Below are 11,328 nucleotides of genomic sequence, written 5' to 3'. Positions count from 1 at the left end.
TATTAATGGTTTATTTGCATTTTCAATTTTCAAGTTCATACACACACATATATATATATATATATAGATATATAGTTATTGATGAAGGGTTAATAAGTCAAATCGATGTTGTCATAACACTGATCTGCAGATATTGTTCCTTGAACTACAAATATATATACTTTATGGAGGAAGGTTTAAGTCAAATCAATGTTGTCATAACAGTGATCTGATACAGCCTATATATCTAAACCCCAAGACTTCTTGATCTACGGAGATGCATATCATGTACGTACGTACTAGCAGTACTTGGATATATATACATATATATATATATATATAATCAATATCTGTTTAATTAGTTTTTACAGTTATAATAATTAGTGCCCACACTTCAAAATCCCCAAATCGACGGTACTGTTTGATTTCAAATATCTTGGTTGATGCAGTGTCTCACAATCCGAGCAACTCCACCCGATGGTCGATCTGTTCTTGAGAATATAAGAAAAATGAGGATTTGGGATGGTGAGAAACACTTCTGATGCCTAACTCAACTTGGGTTCTAGGTTTGTAATTTAAAGGAGTTTCAAATGAAAGTGTGTAGAGAGTTTTTGGCTCCTAAGGGGGGCGGATATATATACCTAGTAGGGGCGATTCTTTGATAAGCAGATCGTGGTGGTGTTACTCCGTATACAGGTCATGTCCTCTGCCAACTCCCTACCATGCGATAGGTCGTCCATGCCTAATCATGGTGATCACTGACTACCCTTGGTCCATGTCGTGGCGTGTCTATCTTCGTCCTTCATTAAATATAATATGGTCTCGGTCAAGCGCACCCACTTTTCAAGTCTGTCTAGCTGTCGATGCCCAAGGGCCAGGATTGTCCCTGACCCTATGTGTACAGATTGTCGGTTAGTAGAAGTGTTAAGCCTTCTGACTCAACCCAAGCCCCGCGCGTGCTACCTTGCTGCTTCTTTATTGGCTTCCTAGGCCGACTTCGCCCATCTTGGCCCAGCCCAGCCCATCATATTCTCTCATACCGATTTCATCTTACCAGTCTATCTTTAAACCCATCAATGCCTCGTGGGATGGGCTCATGCGGTCTGGCCCAACACTGGGAATGGCCCTCCTCACATTATTGATTGCGGTTTTACTTATATATATGCATGCATGTTCTTAAAGATTATCTTATGGTTTATCACGATCAATATTCATCAGCCTACTGATCATCGAAGGCGTTTAGATGTTATCTTAAATATCAAGGGAAAATCTTAATTACTTTCAACCATATTTAAGGAGAAGTGTTAAGCATTGCACCCCCTCGATCGAGTTAGTATCCAACCCTAATAATGGTCGCTGGTCACGAGAGGTAAAGGAATATTTATGGTTTTTTTTTATGGAAAATATATGAAGAAAAACCGACAGAACATGTTGATCATTACAATACACATAATCTAAACCACAGTCATGATCATCATCAGTAGGGGTTGAAAACACATAAATTAACCAGAAAACATGAAAACCATGCATATTCTACCTAATTCATCCATTAATAATTAATACTTGATCTGCCCTATCTGCAAAGACGAAACATTCCTTAGAATTAGTGTCATGGATGGAATGATGAGCGAGCTGATCGTAATTAGCAAATTAATCATCCGAGAGAGGGAAACAAATTAAAGAATAAACGAACTCAGCATTGACATCGATGTAGAGCCAGTGAGAAGGCGACACGAGGAGATCCATTTTAAGAAAGGTGACGACGTTCTGATACTTCTGAACACTGTAGAAAGAATATACAACCATTTATTACGTGAAAATATTCATGATGAAACATCACAATCCCTCACGCGCCAATTCAGTCTCCGCTTAACCCTAGTTTTTGACTTCACAGGGGGCAAATATATCGTCGGGCCCTCGTGATCTGTACGCAGATGTCGTACTATCACATTATTGTACGTTCACCACGCGCTGTAATTAGGAGTGGGGGTAAAGGTATGATCTTCTAGCAAGAGAAAAGTAAAATTTTGAGGGAGATCAAAAGAAAAGGTCATGATCATGATATGAAACCAGAAACAACACCAAACCCTAAACTTCATTTCAATTTATGGGGACTGTAGGTTACTAGGTTGAGAAGCTGTGGTTAAAAAGCTACAAGTGAGATAACCCGAGCTACAAGAAAACCAAATTCACAAAACTCTCTCTCTCTCTCACTCTCTCTCTTTCTCTCTCTCTAGGGTTTTCAGTATCCAACTTTCTTTTGTTTTTCATAAATTTGGCTATACTTTGGTGCAGACCCAGAAAAGAAGGATCAAGTACTGTTACCCAAGAGAAGAACGCCAAAACAAGCAATAAGAAATTAAGAAAAGAACGAGTTACCAAGAAGAAAACTCTATATTTATATAAATAGAAAAAGGGAAAGAAGCAATTTTGGGATAATTAGGATATGGGGAGAGGAAGAGTGGAGCTGAAGAGGATAGAGAACAAGATAAACAGGCAGGTCACTTTTGCAAAGAGGAGGAATGGGCTTCTCAAGAAAGCCTATGAGCTTTCAGTTCTCTGTGATGCTGAGGTTGCCCTTATTATCTTCTCCAGCCGTGGCAAGCTCTATGAGTTCTGTAGCACCTCTAGGTAAAATATCACGTTCTCGCTCTCTTTTTATCTCTATATATATAGATGTGTAGGATCTGCTTGATTCTTCTGCTTGTTCGGTTGATTACTTCTTGGATTTTGGATTTCATCTGTTCTTGCTTCTGCAGAGAAAATTCTATCACTCACAATATATCTCTACCCATGTCCTCTCTCTCTCTGTCTCTAATTTATATTTCCCTAATACTGGAATGCTAGTTTCACTATTCTGTCTTTTCTGGTGTTTAGTAGAATATGTTTTTATTTTCTTATGTTATTGTGGATTTTTGAAGCCAAGTTTAGATGTCGATCTGATTTTATACGTCTGATTCTTACGCGCGCATATGTTTATTTTCTTTAATAGAAAATATGCATTATGAGATCTAAAGCATATTTGCAGAATTGCAGCGCTTTCTATCTGTTCATAATGATAAGGAGATGATCTATATGTTCAGTATAAATATATATATATATATATATTTATTTCCTTTACTCGCGCGCGTTTGATTGCGTATATTATGCGACATAATGTATGACTTGCATGACGTTTATTAGATTACCTGGAAAGATCTTGTTCCGATCCTGGTGTGTAACAGTTTTCAGTGTGAAAAATCTTTAAATTTGTATAAAAGCCTGAGATATTTACCATATTTTTGGGTTGAGATGCAGATCATAATATTGCAAAAAAAAAAAAAAAAAGTGGGCCTGGCTAGGAGAAGTGCATGTTTCCTGGTTATAATTGGTTGTTAATTACTTGAATATTTACCTTTTCTTTTTTCTTTCCTGAGAAGTGATCACTAGGGAAATATAATGTTACTGCTTCTTCACGCTTCAAGACTATTTTTGCTTAAGGGCGGTTTAAACAAGTAAGACAGTTAAGCATGCATACATGTTTGATATGTTATTAGTTGCAGTTTATAAATGTTTAAATGTTTGAACCCTAAATTTTGATTTTTGTTTCAAAGTTTGTAAGGGTCTTAAAGTTCCATTTTTAGGTTTCGGAATATGGGTTTAAGAGTACTAAGTCTAATGGTATATTTTTGTTCTTCTTGAGGAATAAGTCTTCGATTCAGCCGATCATTGATGTAGTTTTATGTGTATTTATGGAGATTAAAAGAGTTGAGAATTCTTTTATGACTTGGTTAAAAAGAGGGAAAAGACATACAAAACTAGTTTAGGGTTCATGGGAATGAGAATTCTGCGGCGCAATTTATAAAAGCTTCCCTCTCTTTCTAATCGGCCTTTGGCCATGTATGACCTTCTCTCTCCCACATATTTCATCAATGAACTGAATTCTAATCCTTCCTCAAACTCTCGAGCTCAACCAGAGTTCGTTAACTTGATCATACTCAACGATGGTTGCTGTTTGCATGTTAAATTAGATTATCATCGATCTTAATATTACCCTGCAAATGTCTCCCTCTTTGAAACCCTTTATTTACAAACTCCGATTACCCTATCAATCCTCTCAAGACCCTTCAGCCGTTTACACCACCAAAATGCATGCAGGACTTATACTTGATAATATATACTACGTACATGAGTCTTATTCTATAATTTCCATCTCACTGATCATGTATTGATGTGAACTTGGTATCCATCAACCAGTAGATCAATTTTTATTTTTAAAAATACCAAACTCAACTGTGGATGAATATTGCTACACTATCATACTAGGATAAGAATGAGATTAAAATGTAGCGAATGCTACCTAAATAGACTAACATGTCCTAAGTAGTTCTCTCTTTAGTACTGGTGAAAGCTTTTGATATTGCTCTTCGGTCCTAGCTGATGATCTTGATCTAATTCCAACTTTCATATAGGAGGTAGCATATTTCTATTGGTAGTGGCATATTTCATGTACTTTCCAAAGTAAGGAAGGATCGACTATGTTTTGCCAATTTTGTATATCTATAAATATACATGTAATTGGGCTCTTCATTGAAAAACTCAAGAAGAGAGAATAAAGTCTCCAATTATGATCAGTTTGGTGATTCGTGCCACAAGATCAAGGAGTAAAATAATTAAAGAGGGAGTAATTAATTTATATCAAGAAAGATGGAAAAAGAAAATTCTCTTCTATGTGAGATTTGGATCATTGGGCGCATCAAGACTTAAGGTCTATCCTTTGTTCTTCGTGCTTTTAAAGTCAAACCATAATTTAGGCCCCATTTGGATGTTGAGATGGTCTCAATACATATCATCTCATTTCATCTTAATATCCAAATACCGCTCAAATATAAACATTTTTTAATTTCAGCTTTCTAATTTTTTATCTAATCATTGCAACTTTATCAAACTTTTAAAAAATACAAAAAATAATTCAACTTTTTCAAATTTCAAAACAAAAATAATATTATAATAATATTTTATAATTTCTTTATTCAAGTTTTTCTCTCATTTTCTAAAATCCCATAAAAATCTTTACTCAAATCATTTCACTATTACTCACATCACTACCATTTACAAATTTCTAATCTTATGTCATCTCATCTCAACATCCAAATGAGGGCTAAATCTTAGCCTTAGAAAGTCCTTAATTTTAAAGGTCTGAGTATTTGTGAAGGCCGGGTGATTATTTAACTCATTCTTCTGTTTTCTACTTCTAAGCAATTTGAAAGCTTAAATTTTTATGTCAATCCTAAGGAAATAGGTCTTCTTCCTAAAAAAAAGAAAATAGGTATTCTTCTTTCCAAGCTGTTTATGTGCATGCAATACTGACTTGCGAATCATCCAAGCCATTTGGATACTGAAACCATCAAAATCGCCCATCTATATTATGTGTCCCAATCCCAAGACCAAGTATGTTCCTTGACTGCTTTAAAATAGCCATTGAGTAGTGCCCAAGCTCAATTAGGAAATGAAATATGAACTTAATGTGCATATGAAGCACAACTTTTACTTTGGCTAATTCAAATTCGGCAAACCTTAAATTCCACATTTATAACTCTTACACTAACAAAAAAAGTTTTTTGATCGGTAATCAAAAAATCTTATTCATACTAATAGTTAAATCCCAAGTACACATGGAGTATACATGAGAAGTATTTAACTAGAGTTTACAACTGAAAGTAGAAAGTCATGGACATAGTCCATTACAAACAATGGTCTCCATCCAAGAAAACAATGTTTTAAAGAAAAAAACTTTCAGTTCCTCCATTGTTCTCTCGTGGTTTTCGAAGCTTCTATCATTTCCCTCCCGCCAAATATATCAACACATACATATGGGGACCATTTTCCATATTGCTTCAACTTATGAATTTCCTCGAAGACCTCTCCAGCATGCTAGAAAATCCACCAAGCTATGGGGCATGACCCATGATAATCCAAGTCCTATAAAAAAAAAAAAAAAATCAGCCCACATGGTCCTTACACACTTGTTTGGCACCTAAGATGAGATACGAATAAGACAAAAATTTTAGTCCGTTAATTTAGATAAATTGTCCAAACACCCAATTAACAAAAACACCTCTCATCTCAGAATTCTCAAGAAATGAACTCTACTATTCATCGAAAAGACCATTCACTGAACGTTGGTCCCCTTTGTAATTGCGATCCCCTTCCCTCAAAATACTTCTCTTCCTCCCATTTCAAAAACAACCACCCTAGATCCAGAAACAACCCTCCTCCGAATCATCCCTGTCGTTCCCCTCCTCCACTTCAGTCTGGATTTCCCTTCGTCCATCTCAATCCCCTATTCGAGATTTCGAGTTCCCGTCACATGGTGACCCACAACTGTTAGGAGATTTTTTGATCTGGTTCTTGATAAAAGAATTTCATCCATTAGCCTGGGTAAAGTGTAGATGTCTACAACTTGAAGTCGTGCGAATCTCTACCCAAAGTTGGCCATTGCAAGCCAAATCTCTGCCCTGACCTAGCCATAACCCTCCATGCAGTGCATCATAACCTCAGAAGCCAACTGGCCTCTGCCATTCAAGCTATGGCTTCGCGTGGGTTTGCAATACTCCACCCCTATGTCCATTGTTGACGGGGTTGTCTATTGTAGCCAAAAATAGTGTACAAAGCTAAACTCCCCAAATCAAGGAAAGCCACCCCCTTGAAACATCGGAAGCCTCGCATCTTCATGATCCCAAAACTGCCAATAAACGCTATTGGCGCCATACCTCCTCCACCACCACGCAGTTTTATTTTCCTTTATGAATGAAATTTATTCTTACATATAAACCAAACAATTTTTTTGAATTGATATTGTAATTTATAAATTATTTTTCTGAATTTTTGAAATTATTTTATACATTAAAATTTAAATAAAACATATTTTCTAATTAATAGTGTAATTTCCGTTTTATTTTCCTTTATCAAATTTATTTTTACATTATCACATTTACAAACTAATTTTTCGAGTTCATAATGTAATTTATGAATTATTTTTCTCAATTTTCGAAATTAATTTATGCATTAAAATATAAATCCATAATTACATAAAATTTTTAATCATTGGTAGGACCCACCACATTTCCCTTCCCCAAAAAGTTAAAACCATCTCATCTCATCTTTACATCCAAACATATCTTACTATGAGACCTACTTTTTTAAAACCAACACAAACGCACTCTTTTATCATCTTATCTCACCTCCCAAACAATCCCTACAGAGTAGGTTTGTGTAACACCCTAGTCGAAGTCCGACTGAGTCACAAAAAGAGTGCATATCTATTATAAAACCCCATCTTACATTCAGAATATCATGAATAATTAACAAATATAGAGTTGATAGGTTACAAACGTAGTTAATACTAGTAGTATTGGATACATACCAGATGAAACTTGACTTTACAAGGAGTCATCGAAAAATTCAGTTTAATTATTTGTCTTTTTCGAAATTATAGCATAGATGTGACTAACAATTTTCCCATCATACACTTATATATATATATATATATATATATATGTGTGTGTGTGTTATTTGACTTAGCAGTACCCATGCATGCATGCATGGCATCATATATACCAGCCCATGTTTCATAAAATATGATCAAATACCTGGTACGTTTTAATCTTTTAACTGGCTACAGGCTACTAAAATAGACCTCATGATCTGCAGCGTCCACATTCAGATTCGTCATGCGTTGGGGGAACCTGCATGCATATGCATGCCTCCATACATAGTACATATATACACATATATATAATATACGCACTTCAAGCTCTTGAAGAAAATAGAATCTAGCTAGTACTCATGTACGCCAGGCAGTGTCTTGAAAATGTGGCCTCGATTGGCAGTACGTAGCTGCCTCAATCGTAATAATTGATCTCGACTTTTTGTGTAACAGTGACGTATACAATGAATTATAAGCTAGCACTGATTTCTGTAGCCTTTGCTACTTAAATTAATTAATGTGCTAATTGTGCAGTCAAATAAAGATATTAATTATGAACTTTGGTAGAAATTATTGAATTGCTTAATTAAATCCGATGTTAAAACAACTATAGTACTTAATATTCATATTAATGCATGTACTTCTTGATCTAATTCCCTGATTGACAATTTTTTTTCTCCATTCCTCTAGCATGCTCAAAACACTTGAAAGGTACCAAAAGTGCAGCTATGGTGCAGTGGAAGTCAACAGACCTGCCAAAGAGCTTGAGGTACGTACGTACCTTAATTAAATGTTTAATTTGCTTAATGATATCTTAAGCATTTTATAGTACTGTACTGATTGTTAGAATTAATCTTGACTCTAAAAAAAGGGTATGATTCAAACTGACTCAACTTATTCAACTTGAATTTATTAGAAACTGAACCGAGTTTAGTATTCTTTTTTTTTTTTTTTCATTTGGCGACACACACACATATATATAATTGGTTCAATCGATCGATATCAGTTGATTCAAACTGATTCATGCCAACTCCAGTTTTTTCAAAACTATATTTCATTTTTGGACTGTGTTTTCGATTTTTTATAAGTAGATTGTATTTTAGATATGGGTTTTTTTTCCTTTTTCTTGTACGAAAATATCGGATTATGCACCGATTGATGGGAAAAGTGAGTATTTTATATTAAATTTCAGATTGTGCATGCACAAAATAGTATCATTATCATGGACGGCCTTATATATAGTATCATTTTCACTTCCACTTGTTAATTTATACATTCATGGAGTACTATATAATATATATCCCTGACCTCGAGATTCTCATATCGTGGTTGTCGTATGCTGTAGCAGAGTAGCTACAGGGAGTACCTGAGGCTGAAAGCTAGGTTTGACTCCTTACAACGAACTCAGAGGTGCGTAATGACATTTATATGTATATACAGAATTACGTACCCTGATGATGATCGGTAGTGTTTTTATTTAGTACTGCTGCTCCAAAAAATATCATTTTGGATGATATCATTCGGTAACTGAGTTGAAAAACTTCCAACTTAAGCATGCATGGATGGGATTTATATATTTAATTTGTAATATTTGGCCCCCTATATATATATATGTTAAGAAATGATTTGTATGCAAGTCTCATACAATATTCACTTCAAAAGAAGTGAGTAAACGTAGAATTCACATGGAAAAAACACACATTTCAATTGGGTCACACTTTTCATAAAAGGAATTCGAAAACTCATACACCTTAAAATTATTCGTGTATTTATAACCATTACTCATGTAGGACGTTATGTCAGCACTTCTGTCGTGCAAGAGTACGTAATAATTCATGGAATATGATTTCTCCTTATAAATTTGGTCCTCCAGAAACCTTCTTGGGGAAGACTTGGGTCCATTGAACTCAAATGATCTTGAGAAGCTTGAGCGCCAACTGGAGTCGACCTTGAAGCAAGTTAGGTCCACTAAGGTAAGTAATTCGATCATTCAGCTATATATAGATATATATATATATTATATGCACTCACCAACCGATGTACTTTTCCATTATCGGCCTGCATTATTGACCTAAAAAAAATCTCACCCTTTGCATTAAAATTATTTGGATGCATGAGAGCCAAAGTAAACATTTCTTATCTGCTTTGCAGACGCAACATATGCTCGACCAGCTTTCTGATCTCCAAAATAAGGTGTGAATCTATCTATATGTATGTTTATGTATTTATGTATGTATGCATATTGCATGCAACATTAATATATTAGAAATGATATTTATAACTTTGCACCTAATATTCACAAGCTCATGCTTTTAAGTGCAGGAACAATTATTACTGGATTCAAACAGAGCTTTGACAATAAAGGTAAAAATTTTCTAGTTCGTTTTCATGGATAGTTGGGTTTGTTCACCAGTTGAATTCAAGCTAGCCGTATGTATATGTGGAAGGAGCGCGCGCACTCTGCATTATTTACTATGTTAATTGTTTCCTCAGCTTGCCTTAGTGTAGATCGTTATTCTAGCAAATTGAAAGTTTACTCTTGAATTACCCTAGACGACATTGAAGGCTCTGTCACCATTCAAGTTTGATTTTGGGCGACTTGGTTGGGTTTCTTATCAATATGATGGCAAAAAAAATGCCCCTGCTTCCCTGTATAGCAATTTTGTTTATAAGGCATGACCATTTTATATATATTTTTTACGAACCAAAAAATTGGAAAGATGAAATTCTTGAGAAAACCTTCACAGGAACATACATCTTCATCGGTTTTCACTTCTCATGTCAGAATGTTTTATATATAACTAGCTCTACAGCCTTACAGTCCAAACCTTTCGTTCTGAATGATGACACCTATCAATTATCATATAAGAGTGCTGTTGTCTGCTTAATTTCCTGATGTTACATGAAATTTATATGTGGCCAATATGATTGTGGACCACTCACATATGCTTCAAAATTTAATTCTTCAGCTGGATGAGATTTGTTCAAGAAATCACCTTCGACAATCATGGGATCAAGGCGGTGAGCAAAATATCTCATATGGCCCTCAGAATGCTCAAATTCATGGGTTCTTCCAGCCTTTAGATTGCAATCCCACATTGCAGATAGGGTGAACTTCAAAACATAATTTAATTCATTTCAACAGTCAAGTTGTTCATGATCAGTACTACTATCTAACTAATTCCTGTCTTGAAATCCCTTTTTGGACACAGGTATAATGCATCAGGTTCAGACCAGATAACTGCAACAACTCATGCCCAACAAGTCAATGGTTTCATCCCTGGATGGATGCTTTAAGTCTATGTACCAAGCGCTTACCTGCTCTTGTAATTTACCTACTAAGTATAATATGCTTCCTTGTGGTGGCAATATCTTAATGCTTTGATCATCAGAATTTGTAGCTTATATCGACATAAAAACAGCAGTGACTGACTGACTTTCTAAGCATAATTATATATGGAACCCTAGGCCACGAGTAAAAGCCATGCATGTATGGAGTTGAAAGCCCATTAGGGAGACCTGATTATTTGTTTTGGTTTTAAGACAAGTTACCATAAGGCCAGCTGCAGTGGTTTCAGTATCTATACCTAATTTTGTTCTTCTGAATAGTTCTTGTTAATGTTCTGTGTTGAAATTTTAAGTATCATCTATTATAGTGTTTTGCTCAATATTTAATTTCTAAGTTGTAATTGCAAGCTGCAGTTGCATTCCTCACTATCACTGATGCATATTGATGCTAACACTTTCCAACTTCAAAGCATATATATATATATATATATATATATATATATATATTCTTCCATATTTCATTTTTTTTAATTAGCAGAGGTCAAGGGGAAGAAATTAATCATGAAATATTCTCCAAAGTCATTTTTAGGAGA

General features: G+C 35.1%; 1 protein-coding gene across 4 annotated transcripts; it reads left to right on the top strand.

Annotated features, from left to right (window-relative positions):
• The first annotated feature begins 2,031 nt into the window (after window positions 1-2,031).
• On the top strand, window positions 2,032-11,081 carry LOC108989428 (agamous-like MADS-box protein MADS2). Of its 4 annotated transcripts, none has more exons than XM_018963027.2 (8): window positions 2,032-2,610; window positions 8,138-8,216; window positions 8,796-8,857; window positions 9,321-9,420; window positions 9,599-9,640; window positions 9,770-9,811; window positions 10,417-10,556; window positions 10,660-11,081. In XM_018963027.2, the coding sequence occupies exons 1-8, from the start codon at window positions 2,426-2,428 to the stop codon at window positions 10,742-10,744; spliced, it is 735 nt and encodes a 244-aa protein (XP_018818572.1). In that variant the 5' UTR covers window positions 2,032-2,425; the 3' UTR covers window positions 10,745-11,081. The 4 variants fall into 4 exon arrangements, with proteins under 4 accessions (XP_018818572.1, XP_018818573.1, XP_035550658.1 ...); XM_018963028.2 differs by having other exon boundaries at window positions 2,045-2,610; window positions 8,793-8,857; window positions 10,417-10,468; XM_035694765.1 differs by having other exon boundaries at window positions 2,046-2,610; window positions 10,417-10,468.
• The last annotated feature ends 247 nt before the right edge of the window (window positions 11,082-11,328 follow it).

Source organism: Juglans regia, chromosome 10 (genome assembly GCF_001411555.2).
Source record: "Juglans regia cultivar Chandler chromosome 10, Walnut 2.0, whole genome shotgun sequence".
Classification (NCBI taxonomy): Eukaryota; Viridiplantae; Streptophyta; class Magnoliopsida; order Fagales; family Juglandaceae; genus Juglans; species Juglans regia.
This window is presented reverse-complemented; position numbering and strand designations above follow the sequence as displayed.

Coding starts and splice junctions, on each gene's coding strand:
- LOC108989428 (XM_018963026.2), top strand. CDS start 2,426: ATGGGGAGAGGAAGAGTGGAGCTGAAGAGGATAGAGAACAAGATAAAC. Junction 8,858..9,320: donor TCCTTACAACGAACTCAGAG/GTGCGTAATGAC, acceptor TTGGTCCTCCAG/AAACCTTCTTGGGGAAGACT. Junction 9,421..9,598: donor AGCAAGTTAGGTCCACTAAG/GTAAGTAATTCG, acceptor TCTGCTTTGCAG/ACGCAACATATGCTCGACCA.